Source organism: Aegilops tauschii, chromosome 2 (assembly GCF_002575655.3).
Source record: "Aegilops tauschii subsp. strangulata cultivar AL8/78 chromosome 2, Aet v6.0, whole genome shotgun sequence".
Classification (NCBI taxonomy): Eukaryota; Viridiplantae; Streptophyta; class Magnoliopsida; order Poales; family Poaceae; genus Aegilops; species Aegilops tauschii.
The window spans coordinates 500508900-500532095 of record NC_053036.3 but is presented as its reverse complement, the minus strand read 5'-3'; the positions used below and the strand labels follow the sequence as shown (position 1 = coordinate 500532095).

The window sequence follows — 23196 nt, the reverse complement described above, 5'->3', positions numbered from 1 at the left end:
TCAAGGCTCTTGTGCAACCTAACAAAAAGTTCAATTTCTCCCACTTGAGGTGTGTGTGGGTGGGGGTGGGGGATCATCTGTACCGTTGGGTGGGGGTGCGGGTGGCGTTCTCGAGTTTGCCAAAACAGATGCTGCCGGCGGGAGTCGATTAAGGAACCATCTGTACCATGATGCCGATAGATGCTTGCCCCAAGATGGGCGCCAATTGTCGTGGATATAATATAATCCTGACAATACTAGGGGGTGTGGTGTAGAGGCAATTGTATCTATCAAGCAGTACAGATGGGAGTACGCTCAAGGATTTCTACAGGTTTAGGCCCTCTTCGGTGGAGGTAATACCTACCCCCGTCCATGGTGTTCTTTGCTCTTGGCGTAAGCTATAATATGAGGGAGTTCAACCCTCAGCTCGGCACCCTCATCCTGGCTTTTATAGTGCGCTAGTAGGGGTGTCATAATGGATTGGTATTAATGCTAGTCATTGGCATGACCGACTGTTTGTGTTTGTGGCTATTACTGTTAGTAACTGTCATATTTAATTAGATTACTCCACCATTGAGTAACGACAATATTGATTGCATCATGGTAATCACGATATCCTAGGACGCAACCGACCATAGGTCATCCAACTGCTCCCGCCTTCCTTGTGACCGACTGTTGGATTGTAGCTCCAATGGATCGGGCATGTAGCCCCTTAGCATTGCATTTTAGATCGTAATCTTGATTGGCTTGGGCCTTAGGCTGGGCCCATATGTATAATTGGGCCTACTCCTTAGGTATAACCCCGTCAACAAGATGAACAATTAATTCTAGAAGCCAAACTTCCTAGGATTTTTTAAAAACCAGGTAGACTCTTAGCTTACAAAGGTGATCTATATTTCTCCCCCACTTCTCTAAAATACATGTATGATCTACATTTAGTTATTCTGTTAACAAGCCTAAAACCTCGCAGAATCTCCAATATATTTACATATACTAATACTCCCCTTGTTTCTTTTTAATTAGCTAGCATATAAGGTTTGCTTGAGGCCAAACTACACCAGGTTTGACCAAAATTATATTAAAATATTCACATTTACTATAATACTAAAGTTATATAGTATGAAAATCAATTGCATGATGCATATAATGATATTGATCTCGTATTGTGAGCCTTGATATTTTTTCCCTATAAAGTTAATCAATTGTTTTGCAATGTTTGACTTCAGTCAAATTTTGTATATGGACTCATAAAAAGAAAGGTAGGGAGTAGCAGCCAAGCTCACGAGCCAGCACAAACAGTAGCCAGACACAAAAGAGGGCAACCGGGCAAAGGCACATTCTGAACATTGTGCTTTTTCCATTTCCATAGTATGATATTCTCCCCATGGCAATATCATTACCACCTCTCACGACCTTTCTTTGAGGGGTCATCAGATGGTGGTGGTGTTAGTGAGAGCTATCAGCTAAACTAATCAAAATGATCACATAGGTGGCTTTGAGCCCGATAAGGCGCGTGATTTCCCGTGGCGCATAATGTGGCGGTTGTTGCCCGGACAAGCAGACAATTCGTCAAGTCGCCCCACAAAGCATGTCCTCTCTTGCTAACCTTTATCCCGAACCCCTAATCCCCGATGGCCATATGGCATCGTCGTACCACATGTCTTGCTTTCTAGAGTCTAGACTAGTAGCTGTTGTAAAATTCGGTCTATTGACCGGAAAACAATTAGTTTCCTGAAGACTACTTTTGGCTCCACCACCTTGTGTCGCTGTACGGTCAACTTATAACTTGTGCTAAAATGATTTGGGGAGGGATCTGATAATTGTGAAGGACAGTGGATTTATATTGCCTGTTGTTTTCTTCCTTTTTAGGGTACCTGATTGCTTCTTTGCACTATCTAGAGGTTCATCAACTGAGCTGAAGAAAGATAAGCTGACGGCTGACTGAGGCTAAGCCATTTGTTGCTCCGTTATCGGTCCAGTTTCTGTCTCCAGATAGCAGCAGAGACGTCGACGCCCAAACAAGCTGTTCAGAGAATAATTTCGTTATCAAATTCGAAGAAAAGTATATATGATTTTTTCTAGCCGATCTAAAGAAACGGTAGCGGATGACCAAAGAAAATAGTTCATCACACCCAGCTGGTACCGCAGGGACAGAAGTGACCGGACTCTGAAAAAAGACCTGGCGTATTGCGGAAGGGGACATGTCAAAAACAGGACGGGAGGCAGAAAAAAGATGATGGGGGAAAACTCCAAGATGGCCCGGAGCAAATCACGGACCTGGACTGGGCAATGATGCATCATCCTATGCGCATGCAATTAGCACTTGGCAGTTATTATCACAGGTTTCTCATTCTTGGAGTGGACGCTGCTGCCCGATTCTTCTGCAAACAGATTGCAAGTAGCAGCTTCCATGCACCGCCTGCGCACCTGCACCTCCAGTTTTCACGGTCAGATGAATGGCATGAGTGAATGATGCCTCATGGGCCTCATGTGACCCTGAAGAATAGGCGAAGCAAAATAAAAGCAGGTGCCATTTATTAGGCCAGCCTCTATCAAGTTCAGTACTACCACTGGCAAAGATTGCCATGGCCGAGTTTCAGTGCATAGTGTCATGCACTAACTGCATTTTGGACAGACTGTTGGTTTTACTGATCAATGTGGGTGCATCAGTTCAAAGTCTCTGACAGTCAGGATTAATCTTAGCCTCTTATCATTTTTTATATTAATATAATCTCCACATGCTTTCTGCTCCAGCCTCTAGGCAACAGTACGATGCATGCGTGAACAGGGGAAAAGGGGAGGTGTGAAGGACAAGGATGGAATGGATGATCATCATCAAAGAGGAGGCATGATCTACAATGATCAGACATATATTCCGGCGCTATCAGCTGGCCCCAGAGGTTAAACCAGCAACTAGCATCACGAGGCATTGGGATTAGCAGCGGACCTCAATTCCTTTTGACAAAGTTCGGAGCAATTGTCTAGCAAGGATGTCTAGCCATCCATCCGTCCGGGCATTGGAATCCAGGAAAGTTGCAAAGTCCAAGGCTGGTCTTCCAGGGCATGGATGGATGCATGCATGCGCCTGTGCTCCATCCATCTCTCCCAGGCCATGATGCCTGGCTGCTTTTTAGCCTGATAAAAAAGACATGATGTGAGGCTGTGGGGGCTTCCACACTTCGGCACGACTGTGAGGAGTCGAGACAAGGTTTGGCATTGCCTTCTTTTCCCTCACGGTTCATCATGGTTGCCTTGCACGGCAGGGTCGAGTTGCTCCCTCCTCTGGATGTGTCGCCTTCTTGTTTCCCTTGGTAAAACTTTGGGATGCTGGAGGATGATGTAATTTTTACATCCAGTAGAAATAGAACAAGCATGTGGCATTTCGAGAGTACTATACCAGAAGTTGAGAACTGGAATAGCGCAAGAAAAGATAAGCAAGAAAGAAAATATACTGGAGGATCCCGTGCAGCATGCTACAATATATATGTTTTATAGAAAAGGCAGCCCGGTTCATGTAGCTCCTGCTTGCGCAGGGTCACAAGGCAGCAGCTTTACCACTACGCCAAGGCTCCTCTACAATATATCATGCGCTTGGGTTGCTCCGAAGAAGTCCTAGAACAGATTCTCGACAAGACCTCAATAAATTATGCACATCAAGTACCCTAGCCAATTATTTGACAACACGTCGAAATCCACGAACAAGTAGGGTTTTGTGAATCTGCAGCAAGTTGACAGCACTCTGAGATATAGCTAATTAGTTCTGCAATAGAATCGAATTGAATGGCAGACACATCATCCAGAACAAATCTTTAGCTGTAGGTCTTTTCGAAGCTAAAAACCGAGGAGAAGTCAATTAAGCTTGGCTTTGCATTATCTTCTTAACAATGATACCAGCAAATTTCTGTGTGAGATGAATGAGGGTGAAATTTGACATGTTAAATTCATAACAGTTGTGCATTACTCCCTCCGTTCCTAAATATAAGTCTTTTTAGAGATTTCAATATGGACTACATACGGAGCAAAATATGTCTATATACATCCATATGTAGTCTATATTGAAATCTCTAAAAAGACTTATATTTACGAACTGAGGGAGTAATATTTACACATGCCAGTCTACACTTCAGTTGGCAACAAAAATAACTACATCTGACAAGAGAAATGTCAAGCCAAATTGGCAATAAACCAGTAAAATGTGCATACTTGCGGTAGAAGCTTGCTGTTTCTTCCTTCTTGCCACTGCCGAATCCGGTAGCTTCTTCTTTTCAGCTTTACTGTAATTTTAGCTGGTGGCTTGCTGTGATTCTGTCCTCAGAAACCTGAAATTGCCCATTCTCCTGAAGATATGTGACTCCAAATCGTGACAGCTGTTGTATCCATTGAATTACACAGGCAGAATTGGCTCACTTATACGCTTACGATGTTCCATCTTTTGCATTTACATCAGCAAGCAACAAATCATGGAACAAAGTATGCAGTCTGCTGGGCCATCTATATTAAGAGATATCTAGCAAAGAATAAAGAGGGCCAGAATCCTGCAAAAGGAAATCTTGGTAACCAGCTCGGCGGCCCGCAGGCTTGATCAAAGCAATTCAACATCAGGAGTCACCTTGTCAGGACAATTTATGTTGGAAACAAAAAGATTTCAGTTCCTTGATCAACCCTTTTCTTTTCACTGAAGCGATGGATCTACACTCCACATAGTTGATGTAAATATAGACATCACACAGAATTACAAATGTGCAATAAACTCCATTCCAGTGGCACTAATCTTGTCATTGGATAAAGGATATAAAACATGATTGATAGACATGTCTACACCAAAGAGAGCCGGTCCTTGTTGATCATGAGCATACATTGTCAATGCACTACCATAGTAATCTTAATCTGAGAGGGAGTTTGACACACTATATGAATTGAAACATATATCAAGCAATACCTTGATTTGAGAGGGAGTTTGACACACCATATGAAGTGATACAGGTATGAAGTAATACCTTGATCTGAGAGAGGGTTTTATACACCATCTAAGTGACACAGATACTAGATACGATCTGAGAGGGAGTTTGACACACCAAATCATGGTGATACAGATGTCAAGCACCATCAAATGGCATGGCTACGACCAAACGGACAATGTCACATTTGATGTTCAAAAGTCACATAACCCCGTAGTTTCTCATCATTAGCATTAGGTTCACTGGGACCTGGCCCTCGGTGTCTGCTGGTGCTGGTCTAGGGTGTATAGACATTGATATATCGGGGGCTTATGACTATTGCTTTGGACTAGTTCATGCACCCCCCTTTGAACGGTTGTCCAGTGCACAAACCCCTTTTATTTGTGTAGATAGATAGCCTGTACTATTGACTCACCAACAGGTGCAATACACGTGCACAATTGGTTCTGTAACAAGTTTACAACATCCCATCTTCAGCATTTACATCAGCACGGGACAAACTTCCTAGCAAATTATGCAGCCCAAGGAACTCTGGTAATAACAAAATGAAAAGAGGACAAGAAACCTGCACAAATAGTTCTTTGGTTGGCAAACCAGTGCAGCGGCAGCAAACACCGGGGTTGATCAAAGCAGCTCAACATATCAGCACCATTTATGATGGAAACAAAAAGAATTTCTAGCATTCCCAGAGGAACTGACACCCACACTAAGCAACATCAATTGGCATGACTTCATAAAGCAACTTATACCAATCACCCATGTGTGCACACTGAGACTGAGAAGATGGCTTATTAGTATTGCACAGAGATTGAATGCTCTCACGATGGACCTATTGGAGCAGAAAATCATCTGCCTAATTCAAGGAGTGAACTGACGCAGAAGAGCATACAAACTGATTTCCTAACATTGTAATTGGAGCCTTGGAGCTGCCAGTTGAAAAGAAGAAGATACTTGAAAGTGGTAACAGTTTTTGAGCATTTCAGGTTTTATTACCGCATTTAAGACTTGTAACCTCTAAAATTACCATTGAAAGTCACACTGAACTTGCTACAGAAATCTCACGCAAGGGCAAACTAAGCCAGAAATAACCAAAGTCGCACCATTTTTAAGATAACAAGAAAGAAAGAACGCGACTTCAGAATAACCGTGGCAAGCTCAAATCATTTGTCCTACAGAAGTTGCCAAGATTGCAAAGGCTCCATAGTCAGCATCACTTTAGCTGGAAAGATTGTAAGGAGCAGGAGTCAGAGACACTGAGACACTCATGTCTATCATTGGTGACTGGTGAGAGAGGCTCGTTGCCATCACAAAAGGTTAGCAACAGACAAATGTTTTCAGCCTCACAAATGAGCCGATTTAATCAAGAAATATCTACGTTCTATTTCCAATTTAATAAAATTCCAAGCAGATCTTCTGCAATCCAGGGAAATCATAGTTTGCATTTGGTCATTGCCTGCCCAAATCTGATCAAATAATTGTCTGCCCAAATCTGATCGAATCATCGTCTGCCCAAACAGGCTGTAAGTATCGCCTACAAAACTGACATCTAATTTGCAACCATAAGCTAGCTAAAGTTCATAACTTAGTCTTTGTGAGGCTTGCTTCATGCCCTAAAAGAGACACAATGAAAATTAAGCTTCTCAAAGTTAGGCTATCCAACATCCAGGTATCAAGCCGCCTTCCAAGTTATTTCTAATTTTCTAGGCCCCCAAGACAATCAATATTAAAAGGGTCAGAGTACCTCTAGCACTAGATACTACATTACGGCTTGAAAGTTTCTAATATACCAACAACAGTAATGTCTTCCACAAGAAGATGTGAAGATGTGTTAACATCTTCTACAGTAATACCCCCTGTGGCAAATACAACCACTCATCGCAACAATCAACAAAGCTAAGATAGCTGCAACTCTATTTTAAGAAGCTGTACATGTAATGTGTTCGGTTAACTATCTAACATACAGTTGAATCATGATGATTCTCATCTCATGCTATCCAGAGAGCAGAGAGAGCCATGGGGAAAAATTTCACCTCGACAAATAAAAGATGGCCATAGAAACTAGGTATCTAAACAAGCTTTCTACATCTCAAGCAGGCAATGTAAAATACATCAAAATTGTAGTGGAACTAGCAATTCACAATGGTATTATGATTGCCTTCTGAAACCGCTCATTTTCAGGAACTAAGTTAAACCAAGTTGCTGAAAGCCATGTGTGAACCCCTAGTTTACAGGTACTAAGTTGAAACCTGTTGCTGAAATCCTCACCTGACTGAAGTCACCGCCCATCATCTCAAAACAGCAACATGCGGCAAGCAGAAATCACCATCCAGTGTCAATCATAACTATCGCGGTCATCATAATCATCATTGCCAGGCCCGTCGTCATCCACAATCTCCATTCCAAAGCACTCAACATCAGCATCCTCATCCATCCCCTCTCCTTGAAACTCCTGATCTCCATCCAGTGTACCCTCCTCTTCATCGTCATCCTCGTCTAAAACCAGCTTGGACAAGCCCTTCCCACGGTACAACACGCCAGTGCGCATCACATATTGTACCTTGTCCCTCACCGCCGCGAGGGGGTGCTTCTCCACAAGCTTCCCCCTCTCGTACCCCTCGCGAAGCACGAGTGTCGTCGTCTTGCACTTCAACGACAGGTAGAACACTCCAGGATACCTTGTAAACAACCTCGTGAACTTGTGAGGCAGGCCAAGCTCCTCGCGGAGCAACCGGATCGCATTCCTCCGGACCATCTTGTGCACCATCAGCCCGAGCAACTCATGCAGCAAACCAATGTTCCTCTTCTCGTAGATGTCGCTGTCAGGGTCGATCCCTGAGGCATCATCATACGGGGAGATGTAAGGCAGGCGGTGGAAATCGTCCATCCAGGCCTTGACCTTCTTCATCCCTCCGTACCCACGCGGGAACCGCATCGGAAACGCGAGGGGGGCATGCGACGAGGACGGCGGACGGGACAGGTCGCGGTAGGTCGCCCCGATGATGGCCTCGGCGTGGCGGCGCTGGAGGGAGGATATGGCGATGTCGTCGGGGAGGCGGGAGGTGGAGAGCGAGATGTGGTTGTTGGAGACGGCGAAGAGGTCGGGGTGGGAGGAGGGGAAGGAGGAGGCGAAGTCGTAGGGCAGGCCGAGGTCGAAGCGGAGCGGGAGGATGGAGGCCAGCGGGAGCGACCTGGAGCGGGTGAGGAGGAGGAGGCGCGCGAGGCGGAGGTGGGAGTCGACGGCGGAGGCGCGGGCGAGGCGGGCGAGGAGGATGTCGGAGGCGGAGGTGAGGGAGAAGGCGGGGAGGGTGGGGAAGCGCGGGTGCGGCTGCTCGGCGAAGAGGGTCGGGTGGCGGCGGAGGAAGCGGAGCACGGGGACGGTGAGGCCGAGCGGCTTCTGGAAGCGCGCGAGGGCGCGGGCCGGCACCGGGGACGACGGCTGGCGGGCGAGGTAGTCGAGCATGAGGCAGGACGCGCGGATGGAGGTGGTCCGATCGATGATGTGGTCCAGCCCGCGGTTCTTCACCCACTTGAGCCGCACCTTCTGCATGGCGAGGCGGCGGGGAGGGAGGTCGCTGGTGTGGTGAGTGGAGGACACGGCGGAGGGCGAGGGTGGCTGGCGGCGCGCGTGGAGTGTTCGGGCAAATGCGTACAGAGCGGCGAGGCGGACAGAGATGGAAGAAGAGACAAATTCCGCAACACGAGTGGGCTCTATGACCTGGCCACTCGGCCTGGTTTAGCCTGGACTGGGCCTGTTTGTTTGGTCCGACATAGTTGGGCTTTTCAACGGTCCAGAACTTGTGAGGTTGTGAGCTAAAAAAAAACTTGACAGTTTGTGAACTCAATGGACTATCGTGAAAGTCCGAAAGACTAGCTCGATTTCAACAGCAGCAACACAGCATGCGCGTGACCTCAACAGCCCATCAAAAAATTGCCGCGACGGGTAGCTAAGCCAAAATCAAACGACTCGAAATACTACGATGCGTCGATGGCAATGGCACGTAAAGTTGCACAGACCGCGTATAAAATCGGGCACTGTTCCAGGTGTTCTCCAGTACACCACTTCTCGGCAAGGCTGTAATATTTGGCAAAAACCCGCCCCTGGATCGGCCGCTCGCAGACGCAGGGCCGCAATGGCGCATATCCACGTCGAGTCCATGCAGACCGCCGTCCCGACGCGCGTGGCGCTGGAGCGCGGGCGGACGCTGCCCATCGCCGTGACCGGGCCGCCGATCGCGGCCGCGGAGCTACAGCACCGGTTCCGCGCGGTGCTCTACTACCGCGACCGGCTGGAGGGCGAGGCGATGGCGCAGCTGGAGCAGGCCGCGTGGGTGCAGGAGTCGCTCAGCGAGGCGCTGGCCGACCACCCGAAGATGGCAGGGCGGCTGTGGCGGCGGCACGCCGTCGGCGGCCAAGGGCCGTGGGACTGGGACGTGAAGCTCTGCGACGCCGGCGTGCGGCTGCTCATGGCGTCGGTGGACACGACCTTGACCGCGTTCCTGGAGGCGGAGGACCGCGAGAGCAAGGAGCCCGCGCTGGCGCTCTGGACGGACGTGGAGGCCAAGGACCCAGAGAAGTGCTCCCCTTTCGTCATGCAGGTATACATGCATGAACTTCTCCTCCGTGCATTTTTCATACGTCCTGAGCTGAAAATTGCGCGTGCTTCTGGTCGCAGTTGACGCGGTTCCAGGGCGGCGGCTACGCCATCGGCGCGTGCTGCAGCCTGCTCCACACCGACCCGCTGTCTTTCATCAACTTCCTCAAGTCGTGGGCGCGCACGCATGCGCAGGTGCAGGCGCAGAACAAGCTCGTCCCCAACCAGATGATACGGTACACCCGCTACTTCCGAAACCCAGGCGCCGCCACGAGGCGTCTCAGGTCCACCCCCCTCGTCTCCGTGGCCGGCGACGCCGCGACCACCGAGCTCTTCAGGGTCGTCGGCGACGCGCCAGGCCGCCGCGCGCTGGCCGAGGCGTGCGTCGCGCAGGCCAGCGAGAAGCTGGGGGTCGAGAAGCCGACGCGGTTCACGGTTCTCGCCGGGGACGGCCTGGGAGGGCTGAACGTCCTGCGCTCCTGCGCGAGAGGTGACGGGGAGACGACGACGACGACAACGCCTCCGGGGCACCTACTTCGGGAGGCGTGCTGGCAAGAGGCCGGTCTCGAGGAGGCCGTGCTGGATGGGTGCAAGCCCGTGCACGTCTCGTGCAGCATCGTCTCGCCGGGTGCCCAGGAGGGCATTGTCGTCGTGATGCAGGCAGGGGCCAGCGCCGAGCTCTTGATCAGTGCGACTGTTCCGAGCAGGAAGTGATTAAGCTGGACACGCCACGTCACATGATATACGTCCACGTAGTGGTCAAAAACTTAAAATAGTACTCCCTCAAAAAATGAAATGAATCAATCCATTTCTGTGACGGAGGGCTGCAATGTTAATCTATTAGAACAACGTACATAATGGAATCGACATATTACATATAAAACTATAGCAATGCATGTATGAATTCATTCTTATGGAATTCCAACTAAAAATGTGATATTCTACCAAATCAATGTTTTTTCAGAGAACCCCGTAGTTTAACCCACCATTACAGGTACATCGCATTGGATACAAGATCTAAGAAAATATATAATAACTCCTATAACTAAGATTTGCGATAATATTTCTTGAAGACATCTTCTTCGTGGTATCAATCTCTCAAAACGAAATACTCTTAATACCTCATTAAAATGCAACAATTAGACCAAGCGACAATATGGCCACTCTTTCAAACCCCCCCCCCCCCCCCCCCAAAAAAAAACTTTATTACTAATAATGCTTTTTCTGAAAGACCCCTGAGTCGTTCATCCAAAAGATGAGAAGACTTGAGCGATGAACGTACTTTGGCCGGATGATTCCCTAGAAGTGTAGGCCGTTGAATCACAATATGTGCCTTATTAGTGTCGAGCAAAGATTCTAGTCCACAAAGAAATAAACCAACAAAAACAGCATGACACAATAGCATAAACTCATTAAATCCGAATAATTAAATCTCTTTATCTCCGTGTCACCTCCGAAAAAGAACAATAATAACTCCGTTCGCATGCTCATTAGTAGGCCACGGCCCGCTGAGAGCGCATGCGAGCGCCAACACGATTCTGGGCGCGCTAATCATTGGGGGAAGAGCTCCGTCGCTCACTGACTGGATAGGTTTGATCGACCTCTTTCTTCTTTGTTTCTCGCGTTAAAAAAACTCCACTACACATAAAAACCCGGTTTGGTGTCTTACAAATACAGATGTTTAAAAGCTCATAATTTTGAACTTTGCATGAATGTAAAAATTGTTCACGAATCCAATTTTTCTGCTGATTTAAAGAAAAAAATTAATCACAAATTTGAAATAAATATTCATGAATTTGGTAAAAAATGAAAATTGAAAATTTCATGTTAAAAAATGAAAATTAAAAAAAGAAACAAAGCCGAATTGGAAAACCGGCCCAAAAACAGAAGAAAAAACACAAACAAAACCAGCCCAGAAAACCAAGGGAACCGAAGATTTCCAAAATCAGTGAGTAAAAAAAGACTACCTGGGCCAGCCCACATAGGAACTACGGTAGGGGTTGGGCGTTGTGTGCCAATTGGCCTGTACGACCAAATAGGTTTCTCTTGCCTAAAAAAATAACGGAAAAGCAATTTTCTACTCCCTCCGTTTCTAAATATAAGTCTTTCTAGTGGTTCCACTAGGTGGACTACATACGGAGCAAATTAAATGAATCTACACTTAAAATACATCTATATACATCCGTATGTGGTTCATAGTGGAATCTCTACAAAGACTTATATTTAGGAACGGAGGGAGTAGTCGACTGTTTGCAACAGATCCGAATGACCCATCGTCGTTCAATCCGAATTTTACGGTCGCTACCACGCGCCGTTACGATCAGTTCTTTTTCATCAAGTACGTCCGCACACGATTCTCGGCCCATTTTTTTGGTCCCGCACGTGATTCCCGGCCCATTTTTTGTGGCGTGATTCTCGACCCGCAAGTTTGGGCCATGCACTGTGACTGTTGTGCAGAAAAAGAATGACTGTTGTGTGGAAACGAAATTAAAAAGCTTGGTAGGGGATTCGAACTCTGGTTGCCAAGCATACATTAAGGCTCGTTTGGATGCAGGGTATCCCGGGAGGATCCCGGCCTTTTCCCTGGGCGAAGGAACCGCGGGCCAAATTGCTCCTGGGTGAGCCCACCTAGCCATTTTTGGTGGTCGATTGGGGGAACGGACACTGACCTTTCCATGGCCTTTCCCGTGGAGAACCGTCCCCTAGTCGAGACGTCGGAGAAGAAATCCTCGCCTCGCTCTCTCTCTCTCTCTTTCGCGCGTGCAACAGGGAGCCGGCGGCGCTGGGTGCGACGCCTCGGCCTACGATCTCCGGCAATCGACCCCTCTCCGCTAGTCTTCCTTCTCCCTCCTTTCCCTCTCCAGCCTCTCCCCTGGGCACTTGTCGTTCTTCTGTTGCCCCAAAAGCTGCTTCTCTCCTGCCGTAGCAATCCGTCTATCTTTTACAAGCTCCCTTCCATTCCCTTCCTTTTGTTCTCCAAATGGCAACGATTACTTTTCCATGGTGGGAGAGGATCTTTTGTGCACAGGGGAAATCCCCCGTGGGGGTTTACTACCCAGGGTTGTCCGTCCCCAACAACCAAACAAGCCCTAAAGAGGAACAACCAACCCAGCCAGCGTCAATTATTGTATACTTAAAAGAAACTAAGTATTTGACCCTTTTTTATTACAACAATGGGGAAAAAGCCTTATATCTTCTGATTTTTGCACTAGTGCATCATTAGCATCATGTTGCTGACTATAGGGAAGAGGCATACCGTCTTCGTACATACATATTTATAGGTCATGTTTACATTGATTTTCAATCTTCTTTTTCAAGAAACAAAGTGTTTGAAATTGGGATTGAACTCCGATAATTTATGTACCGCCTATCTCATAATTTAGGCATAAACACCATGATAGTTTTGACCCAGGGAAAATGTTATTGAATTATACTTTGTTATTTTTTTGTAAATAACATGCTAATTTCCGAAACGCTGACCTAATAACTTACTCCGGGCCTAGAAACTTTTGACCGGGGAATTCTTTTGTTGAAACATACTCCATGTAACTTCTATGTAAATAATGCGGTAATTCGCACCCCACAGACCCGGTAACTAGGATACAAACACAGTGATAACTTCGACGCGGGAAAAATGTTATTGACCCCTATTTTAAAATAAGATATCTCGTTAATTTATGTGTAAATAACATGGTATTTTACGCAACACGGACCTGATAACTTGCAAGCAACACTGTGGTTACATTGACCAATTTTTTTATTGAACTTACACCTGATAATTTTTATATAACGAAAAGGCTAACTTCCGAACATTGACCCTTGAAAAAATTGTTGAAAATATACTCCGATAACATCTGTGTAAATAACATGGTAATATAGGCTCCCGGACCTGATAACTTTGACCCATGGATTTTTTTTTGTTAAAAACATACTACCGATAACTTCTTTGTAAATAGCATGATAATATACACTCGCATACTTGATAAGGTACAAACACCACGATAACTTTGACACGTGAAAAAAGTCGTTGAAACCATACTCCGGCAACATCTGTGTAAATAACATGGTAGTATACGCTCCCGAACCTGATAATTTAGGTACAAACACAACGATAACTTTGACCCGGGGAAAAAGATGTTAAAAACATATCACCGATAACTTTGTGTGTAAATAGTATGATCATATAGACTTCCGGTCATGATAAGTTAGGTACAAACAACACGATAAATTTGAACCCGTGATTTTTTTATTGAAAACATACCACTAATAACTTCTCGTGTAAATAACATGATAATATACGCTCCCGGACCTGATAACTTAGATACAAACACCACGATAACTTTGACTCGTGTAAAATAGTTGTTTGAAAACATACTCCGATAACATCTGTATAAATAACATGGTAATATAGGCTCCCGAACCTGATAACTTAGGAACAAACACCTCGATAACTATTGACCTGTGAATAAAAGTTGTTGAAAACATACTCGGTAGGATCTGTGTAAATAACATGGTAATATATGCACACTAGAGTTGATACCTTATTTACCCAGGCATGATAAATTTTGACCCACAAAAATTATTATTCGGAACATGCCAACATGGTATCTAGTTTCGAAGGTCTTGCCGCGGTGGATTTTTTTTTGTGAAAACAGATTTTGGATCGAACAGGCGATTCGAGCGACAAAACATTTTGAAATTCAAAACAAAAAGAATCCATGATGACATTAGCTTTTCTGCACTTTTAGTGCATTTGCATGTGGCGAGAAAGTTGGAAGAAGTCATTTTTATGCCCGGAATTTGCCTATGTAAACATCGCGGTAACTGATGTACCATATACGTGATAACTAGCATACCCAATGCGTGGTAAATTTTTACCCGAAAAAAAAAGTTGTCGGAACATATCAACATGGGATCTAGTTTCGAAGTTCTTGCCACGACAGTTCTTTTATGTGAAAACACTTTTTCGATCGGAGCGACGGTTGGCCTACGAAACATTTTGAATTTTTCAAACATGAGAGAATCTATAGTGATGACATCAACTTCGTCTCACATGCATGCATGTAATTAGCTTTCTGCCATGCACGTACATTATGAAGAATAAAAAGCACTAATTATCACATGCATGTGGAGAACAACGGACTGCATGTAATCCGAGTTAGAACAGGCTGCATGCGGATTGTCCGGATCTCTCGCTATGGTCCGCATGTCTGACGTTAGCAATGTCCAACAAACAAATAGGATTCTCTTTTGCTAAAAAAAAGATTCTCTAAACCCTAAAAAAACAAATAGGATTCTCTTTCCCTTGAAAAAGTAAAGCAAATAGGATTCTCCCTCTCCCTGTTCTAAAACTGTACTGTAGTTTCAGCTAAAAAAACTGTACTCTAGTTGTTTTTTTTTTTTGCGGGGAGCAGTTTCAACCTACTAGAAAATCATAATCCTCTCCAAGAAGTGGGGGAACAAGTTGCTACAATAAAGAAGAGTAGAAAACCACAAAAGTGCTGAAGATGGCCCGGCACGACCCTGGAGCAGCAGGAACAGCTTAACCGCCCATACCTAGTACCAACAACACAAGAGAAAGTTGCATCACCAACCTCAGCAAACACCCCCATTCCTCCCCGCGATCACATATTCAAATCAGAACAGACACAAGAAAGCGGGAGAAGACCGTTGCACCTCCCCATTTTACAACCTTTTCAGTCGCTAGCTCGCGTGTGCCGCTCGCTCGCTTAATCCGCAGCACCGTCCCCTGGTCGCCTTACAAGATTAGGTCAATTATTTCCAGCGACGCGCTCGAAAGATTAGGTTACCCAATCCTCAACCAGAACCGGCGCTCAGGGAACTCGTATATATCCAAGCTTTTGACGATGCAGTCTGAGTTAAATTTTCTCATCTCTGCAATCTGCACTAGCATATCGGGATACCGCAGCGTCCGGCCATGGCCCAAGCTCGCGTCGCCCTCGCGCTGTGCGCCCTGCTGCTCCTCCACGGCGTCGCCTGGGAGGCGCGGGCGGCGTCGTACACCGTCGGGAACAGCGCCGGCTGGGACATCAGCGCCGACCTCCAGTCGTGGGCCGCCGCCAAGATATTCAACGTCGGCGACGTTCTAGGTAAGAACGGGTCGCGGCAGCGCCGTCCGTCCTCTGCTTCGCTCGATCGCAGCTTATGCTTAACTGACCACCACTTGTCCACGTATACGCCTTTAATTTGCGATCGATCTGCAGTGTTCACGTACTCCAAGACCCACACCCTGGACGAGGTGGACGCGGCGGGGTTCAAGAGCTGCAGCGCCGCCAACGCGCTGCTCTCCAGCAGCGACGGCAACACGACGGTGCCCCTGACGGCGGGCGGCGACCGGTACTTCATCTGCGGCCACCAGATGCACTGCCTCGGCGGCATGAAGCTGCACGTGCACGTCACCTCGCCAGCCGGCTCCACCACGCCGGGAGCCCCTGCCGGCGCCCCGCGGGCGAGCCCCGGCGCCGCTCGCGGCCCGGCCGGCGGCACCGACGACGACGCCGGCATCCCCAGGCTCGACCTCGGCGGGTCGCACCGGCTGGGGGTCGTGTGGCCCGCGCTGGCGACGTTGTGGTTGTGCCTAGCTGCGGCTCTGTTTGCATGAAAGTTTTTGTTTTTTGAAGCGCTGCATGAAAGTTTTTGTCAAACTTATTGCTCGTTCTGAGTGATTTTTAACCTTTTCCACTGTGTTGTGTATTATGTGCAAACGGGTCGATCGGGGTATCAAACGGAGGCCGAAAAATGGCTATTGGTGGGTGGCCAAAACCTCGCTACTCATCACAGCGAAGGCTGTACAAAATTGTCGTGTCGTGTGTCAGCGTGACGCGCCCACATGGACACGCGTCTTGGGCGTACGTACCACGTACTGTTGTTCTTGCTGGGTAGGCTCGTGTATAGCACGGACAAGGGCAGCAGGTGGCGTATCAATTTCGAAGTCGCGGCGCTGTAGGAAGGATAATTTTCACTATGCTGGGAACAAGGTGAATAGGAACTATCTGTTTTTAATTGGCAAATGTTAAAATGTGGCGTTAGGTTTTTAGCGTTTGTCAACAAACATCCAGAGTTGCCATGCGAAAAAAGACTAATTTCTCGGACAGTTGCGTAAGATTTGACATGTTCTAAAGTGAAAATTATCGTGTAGTGTAAAATTTGTCAGGAAAAACTTCCATATTGTAGCGGGTAATTGTCATGCGTTTGATTGGGATCAGACGTTATGTATCCGAGGGTGTCAGATTTTTAATCCGACATTGAATATATATTCGAGTTCTTTTAATTAGACAAAAGACATCGTTCTACGTGGACAAATAGAAGCTCAAATGTAGGTTTTTGGTACTCCAACATCTGCCCTAAAGACATAGTTGTGTCTAAAGGTTGGGTTGCTTGGGGCAAACAAAAAAGACTCCAATAACTCCGTATAGATATATGGTGTCAAAAAAATGACACCATACTTAAAAATTGCTAAAAGTGCTGCAAATATACATCACACGCTGTTCTATAAACAAAAACGATGTGGTGGAACCCACCATTGCTCGGTGAGCTTTTGCCGTCTCTGCGCTGGCCAATTACGGTCGCCACCTGTCATCGAGCGGCCGCCCCGAGCCCTGCCTCAACCCCCACTACTGTCGGATCACGGGTTCCGGCAAAACCCTCAAGGTTCGAACACTGTGGTGCGCACGAAGACTTCCCCCCTACCGATCCATGTCCTAGTTTTGCTAAGATCTCACGGACTAACTCGACGAACTCATAACACAAGGGACACAAGATTTATACTGGTTCGGGCTACCGTTGTGGTGTAATACCCTACTCTAGTGTGGTGGTGGATTGCCTCTTGGGCTCATGATGAACAGTACAAGGGGAAGAACAGCCTCCTGAGGTTGAGGTGTTCTTGTGCTTCGCGAACTTGTGTGTGTGAGGATTCGATCCGCTCACGCTTAGTTGCCTTCTACTGTGGTGGCTAGTCCTATTTATAGAGGCCCTGGTCCCCTCCCCAAATATTGAGCGGGAAGGGAGCCAACAACGGCCAATTTGAAAAGGGACGGCTAGTACAGCTTATCCTGACAAAAGCGGTCTTCGCCTGCAAAAGGCTCTGGAGGTGACGCCGCCTTGGGCTCCATGGTGACCTCCGTCTTGCCGTCCTGTTGGTCCTGGTCGCATTGCACCGATATGGAAACCTTTGCTTGATGCCTCGGTACTCCGCACCTGCGCTTGCCTCCTTAGCACCAAAGAGAAAACAAGGATGGTGCGCGCGTTGGCGCCCGCCAGCGCGCGCCTGGTCTCGATCGTCATGGCTCACTTCACAAGAACCTCGCGAGGTTTGCCTTGCCTTGATCTCTCCGCCCTCGCGAGCCTGCCTGGCGAGGCCGCTCCTGAGGAGCTCGTGCGTTGTCCGCCTCGCGAGGCTTGGCCCCTTGCGAGGGTCTTGAATGGCTTGTTGATGAAGATGGGTCGTACAGGCCTGCTAGCACAGCCACGCCGTGGGCCGCAGGCAGGCAAGTCTGGGGACCCCCGTTCCCAGAACGCCGATAGTAGCCCCCGGGCCCAAGGCGCACTCGGGCTTGGCTTCGAGGCGAAGCCAAAGGTCAAGTGAGGAGCGCCGCAGGCCCCAATAGCCTGCGGCCTTGGTCGACGCGTGGCGGTTGATTGGACGTGGGCGTCTCCGCTTCCCCACGCTGCCTCGACAACTGCCCGACTTGACAAGACCCTGCGACATGCAAGGAAAACCATCATTACCTGTGATCGTGGGGGGCGCTGGTTGGCCTTCTCCTGCTATAAATGAGGAGGGGGCCAGAGCCCCCGTCGCCCATTCCTTCCCATTTCGCTTGCTTCTTCTTCTGCTCCACCGCCGACTCCAATGGCGCTGTCGAAGAGGTTCTCCGCTGTAGAGAAGGGGAAGGCCCCTTGCGAGGGGCCCGGCTCCCCGGCGCCCAAGCGTGGACGCGGCCGTCCCCGTAAGCACACCGCGACCCCCGCCGTGGCCCCCTGTTCCCGTGGTGGCGCCGCTGCGCGCGTCAGGGGTTGTTCCAGTCGTGGCAGCCCTGGTGACGAAGGGAGACGCGCCATGGTTGCACGGCCTCCCCGGCCGCGCTTCCATTCAGCGGAGGTGTGGCCGGAGTTCGTCGTCTGGTCGGAGAACCCGGCCAGCAACTGGCTTTAGCTCCCGCGCTTCTTCGCCGACGAGCTGCCGGTCTCCGGTCCAGCCGGGTTGTGGCTGTAGGCGGACGGTTGCTGCAGCAGAGCTTCTTGGGTTGTGGTTGAGGTCTCCGCCGCGGGCAACATAGCTCTGGCCCGCGGCTGGCAGACGTTTGCCCCGTGCGCGCGGCCTAGGCAGGCGGTGTACTCTTCATTTGAGGTACGACGGTGATGCGACCCTCTACGTGAGGGCGTTTGGGGAAGATGGTCGCCGCGCCGGGTGCTGCCCTGAGGTGAACGATGGCGAGGAGGTGCTCGGCCTTGGCGATCGTCGAGACGAGGACGAGGGCGAACCCGCCCTTGGTGCCGACCGTGTCTCGTCCAGCTACGGCGGCTCTTCCCCCGACGACAGCTCCAGTAGTGGTGGCTACGACCAGCCGCCACGCCGCCGCGCTGACTTCAAAGGTGGTGGCGGATCGTCTCGTTGCCGCGCCTCCGTGAAGCGCGAGGAGGGGTCTGGCTGAGCTCGGGGCGGTGCCAGGAGCCCGTCTCCTTGGATCGCTGTAGGGGCAGGCGCCGCTTTATTCTTCCTTTCCTTTCTGCATCAAGAAGAAACCAGTATGGGCCCCGGAGGGCGTGTATCGAACTATGATTTCCCAGTCATTATGCTATGTTTGTTGTTTCCATGTTGTGTCGTTATTTTGTGTAGAGGTAACTTAGCTTGGCACGCTTGGGGTAGCCTCCTTCTCGCGAGGGACTTGCTTCTTGGTGCCTGCAGAGGCCTTCCTTGACTTGGCGGGTGCTAGGGAACTGCGAAAAACTTGTTAGGAGCGTCGCCAGGAGGCTTATCTTTCACCCGAGTCTAGACCCAACGCTTCGTATCGCGGATACCCGAGGGGCACGGATCAGGAGAGGTGTGCTAGCTTGTTGGATCGAATGAGGATGCCTCGCGAAAAATCAGACGAAGGGCAGAGGGGAGGAAAAGGCTCGCGAGGGCGTCTGCCTAGCCCCCTCACGAGGTATGTGTGTGAGAGAGAAAACAGGTTAAACTGGAACCGGAAACAGCTGCAGAAAGCAACGAAACCAAATCAGCAAGGAACTCCAGAAGCAAACTTTCAATTAAAAGGAGGCGAGCCAACTACGGAAAGCAAATGAAAAGCTGCGTCCGGCACCTAGTCTAGTCTTCGAGTCTTATCACTAGCGCGGAGCTAAGTGCTGCCACTTGGACGTGGGAGGGAGCCCCCGAGGCCCGAGGGCGGCACTCCTGAGACTCCGGGGCGTGTACAGCCCCACTTGTTATTACGTGAGAGTGTCACGGGCGGCGATCTTCACAGGCACTGGGCCTTCTTCATAGGCAATGGGCCTTTCTTTACAGGCACTGGGCCTTCTTCATGGGTAGAACTTCCGGAGGTGCTGGATGTTCCAAGCGTTCTGGATGGGTACCCCGTCCAGTGTCTCCAGGTGCGCGGCGCCAGGCCTGGTGACATGGACGACCTTGAACGGGCCCTCCCACATGGGTGAGCGCTTATGCATCCCTTCCAGCCGCCTCGAGCGTCCTGGAGCGGATGTTGCGGCAGTGGTATCGCCGCAGCGCCTACTGGTACCTTGCCGCCCGTAGTGCGGCCTCGCGGCGGCGTTCCTCCCCCGGCACAAGGTCCATCCCCCGCATGGCGTCCTGTTGCGTTTCATCAAACGCCAGGACCCGTGTGGAGCGATGCCTGACCTCGTGAGGGAGGACCGCTTCTGCTCCGTAGACGAGGAAGAATGGGGTCTCGCCCGTTGGCTTGGTGGCGGTGGTGCGGATGGACCGCAACACGGACTGGAGCTCGTCGTACCAGCCCTTGCCGCAGGCCTCTAGCTTCTTCTTGAAAGTTCTGGTCTTGAGGCCCCTCAGGACCTCTGCGTTGGCGCGTTCGGCCTGACCATTGCTCCTGGGGTGTGCCACCGAATCGTAGCAGATCTGCGTTCCAAGGTTAGCATAGTATGTTCTGAAGAGATTACTAGTGAACTGCGAGCCGTTATCAGTGATGATGCGGTTGGGGACCCCGAAATGGCTCACGAGACCCTTGATGAACTTGACCGCGGAACCAGCTGGGATGGTGCGGACGGCTTCCACTTCTGCCCACTTGGTGAACTTGTCGATGGTGACTAGAGGTAGTGGTAGCCCCCTGGTGCTCGAGGAAATGGGCCCCAGATATCCAGCCCCCAGACCGTGAACGGCCAAGTTTGTGGGATAGTCTGGAGACCCTGAGCTGGCTGATGGATTTGCTTGGCGTGGAACTGGCAGGCTTCACAGGACTTCACCAGCTCGGCTGCATCGTTGAGCGTCGTGGGCGAGTAGAATCCGCTATGGAATGCCTTGCCGACGAGGGTTCGGATAGCAACTCCTTCCCCTGGTCTCTGGAGATGCAACGCAATGAAACGTCATTTGGTCGCTTCCTGTATAACTCATCGTCCTGGATGCAGTATGCCATGGCTTGCCGGGCCACGCGCTCCGCGTTCTCCTCCTTCTCCGGCAGCGTCCCTTGCATCAGGTATTCCTTGAATTCCTTGGTCCAGCATCCCTCCTGGGGCTCGAGCGCCAAGAGCAGGCGCGCTCCCGAAGTCGGGCCGCAGGCTGGGGCTCCCGTGGTAGGCGGCTGCGGGAGCTCCTCCCGAGGCTGAGCTGTCCTCGAGAGTGGTGGCGTTGCTGACGGCTTGAAGAGCCGCTCCTCGAAGACGCCAGGCTCTTGGGGCTGCCGCTTGGATGCCCTCTTGGCGATGTCGTTAGCTTCCTTGTTGGTTCCACGGGGCACATGCTGCAACTCCAGGCCCAGGAACTGCTTCTCCATCTTGCGCACTTCCGTGAGGTATGTCTCCATGTGCTCGTCCTTCGTCTCGTATACTTTGTTGGAGAAGTTGACGAGAAGGTGCGAGTCGCCCCTGACGGTGAGGCCCTTCACCCCCAGTGCTGCCGCAGCTTTCAGGCCGGCTATTAGGCCTTCGTATTCTGCAATGTTGTTGGAGACCTTCTCGCCCTGCTGAAAGCAGAGCTGTACAACATACTAGAGCTTGTCCTGAGTGGGCGAGACGAGTACTGCTCCAGCCCCCGCGCCCTGGTGCGCAAAGGCCCCATCAAAATACATGACCCAGCCGTCGGGCGCCTCACTTCCCGGCGAGGTGGACTGGTGAGGGAGTCCTGGACTAAGGGGTCCTCAGGCGTCCGGCCTATTATCCATTGGGCCGGACCGATGGGCTGAGAAGACATAAAGGCCGAAGATCGTAGTCCGGATTGGACTCTCCTTGGCGTGGAAGGCAAGCTTGGCGACCAAACTATGAAGATTCCTTCTTATGTAAACCGACTCTATGTAACCCTAGATCCCCCGGTGTCTATATAAACCGGAGGGGTTAGTCCGGAAAGCAGATACTCATTACCATAGTCATACAGGCTAGACTTCTAGGGTTTAGACATTACGATCTCGTGGTAGATCAACTCTTGTAATACTCATATTCATCAAGATCAATCAAGCAGGAAGTAGGGTATTACCTCCATAGAGAGGGCCCGAACCTGGGTAAACATCGTGTCCCCCGTCTCCTAATACCATCGATCCTAGACGCACAGTTCGGGACCCCCTACCCGAGATCCGCCGGTTTTGACACCGACATTGGTGCTTTCATTCAGAGTTCCACTGTGTCATCGACGAAAGGTTCGATGGCCCCTTCAATCGTCTATAGTGGCGCTGTCCAAGGAGAAACCTTCCTCCCCGGACAGATTTTCATATTCGGAGGCTTCGTACTGCGGGCCAACTCGCTTGGCCATCTGGAGCAGATCGATAGCTACGCCCCTGGCCACCAGGTCAGATTTGGAAGCTTGGACTACGTCGCGGATATCCGTGGAGACTTGATCTTCACTGGATTCGAGACCGCGGCGGTCGCTCCCCCTCGCTCCGATGAACATGACTTAAATCTGTCGTCGGACTAGGCTCAGGAGATGGTTCCAATAACCGCTACGGCCTTAGATCCGGAGCAGATTGCACCATCCGAAGCCATAGAGTCTGCGGCGTCGAAGCCGCACACAGACTCAACACCAAGGAATATCTGCGTCAACAAAATTCCGGACTCGTTTCCGGCTATAAACTCCGAACCGCATGCGCCTGCAGATACCGAGCTGGATCGGTCATCGATCTTCGAGTTCAGCGCCGCAGACGTCTTCCAACACTCGCCCTTGGGCGATGTGCTAAATTCATTAAAAAACTTGTCCCTGACGGGGGACTCACAGCCGAACTATGTCTGGTTCGAACTAGAGGCTGATGATGGGGAATTTGCTTCCCACCCGCCACCCACTTCATAGCCACTGTCGATGACTTAACCGACGTGCTTGATTACTGCTCCGAAGACATCGACGGTATGGACGACGATGCCGACAAGGAGCAAGGCCAAGACCCGCCATTTACTGGACGTTGGACGGCCACCTCTTCATACGACGTGTACATGGTTGATACACCTAAAGGATCTGGCGGCAATGACAAAGAAGAGCCGGAT

At 49.8% G+C, this 23196-nt stretch overlaps 3 protein-coding genes across 3 annotated transcripts; 2 read left to right on the top strand and 1 right to left on the bottom strand.

The window, feature by feature from the left end:
* Positions 1-6039: 6039 nt before the first annotated feature.
* LOC109740330 (protein WHAT'S THIS FACTOR 9, mitochondrial) lies at positions 6040-8618 on the bottom strand. The gene is made up of 2 exons (XM_020299375.4): positions 7203-8618; positions 6040-6156 (listed from the first exon to the last, which is right to left on the bottom strand). Exon 1 carries the CDS (start codon positions 8482-8484, stop codon positions 7270-7272), a length of 1215 nt encoding a protein of 404 aa, XP_020154964.1. The 5' UTR covers positions 8485-8618; the 3' UTR covers positions 6040-6156; positions 7203-7269.
* A 449-nt stretch (positions 8619-9067) lies between these two features.
* LOC109740407 (uncharacterized) lies at positions 9068-10242 on the top strand. Its single transcript, XM_020299465.4, has 2 exons — positions 9068-9532; positions 9610-10242. The coding sequence occupies exons 1-2, from the start codon at positions 9068-9070 to the stop codon at positions 10240-10242; spliced, it is 1098 nt and encodes a 365-aa protein (XP_020155054.1).
* A 4712-nt stretch (positions 10243-14954) lies between these two features.
* LOC109740415 (stellacyanin) lies at positions 14955-16226 on the top strand. Its single transcript, XM_020299478.4, has 2 exons — positions 14955-15638; positions 15753-16226. Exons 1-2 carry the CDS (start codon positions 15467-15469, stop codon positions 16148-16150), a joined length of 570 nt encoding a protein of 189 aa, XP_020155067.1. The 5' UTR covers positions 14955-15466; the 3' UTR covers positions 16151-16226.
* Positions 16227-23196: the final 6970 nt, after the last annotated feature.

Bases quoted from the DNA above. Each gene is read 5' to 3' on its own strand.
- LOC109740330 (XM_020299375.4), bottom strand. From the start codon at position 8,484: ATGCAGAAGGTGCGGCTCAAGTGGGTGAAGAACCGCGGGCTGGACCAC.
- LOC109740407 (XM_020299465.4), top strand. From the start codon at position 9,068: ATGGCGCATATCCACGTCGAGTCCATGCAGACCGCCGTCCCGACGCGC. The intron at 9,533-9,609 runs GTATACATGCAT...TTCTGGTCGCAG, and splicing joins GCTCCCCTTTCGTCATGCAG to TTGACGCGGTTCCAGGGCGG.
- LOC109740415 (XM_020299478.4), top strand. From the start codon at position 15,467: ATGGCCCAAGCTCGCGTCGCCCTCGCGCTGTGCGCCCTGCTGCTCCTC. The intron at 15,639-15,752 runs GTAAGAACGGGT...ATCGATCTGCAG, and splicing joins CAACGTCGGCGACGTTCTAG to TGTTCACGTACTCCAAGACC.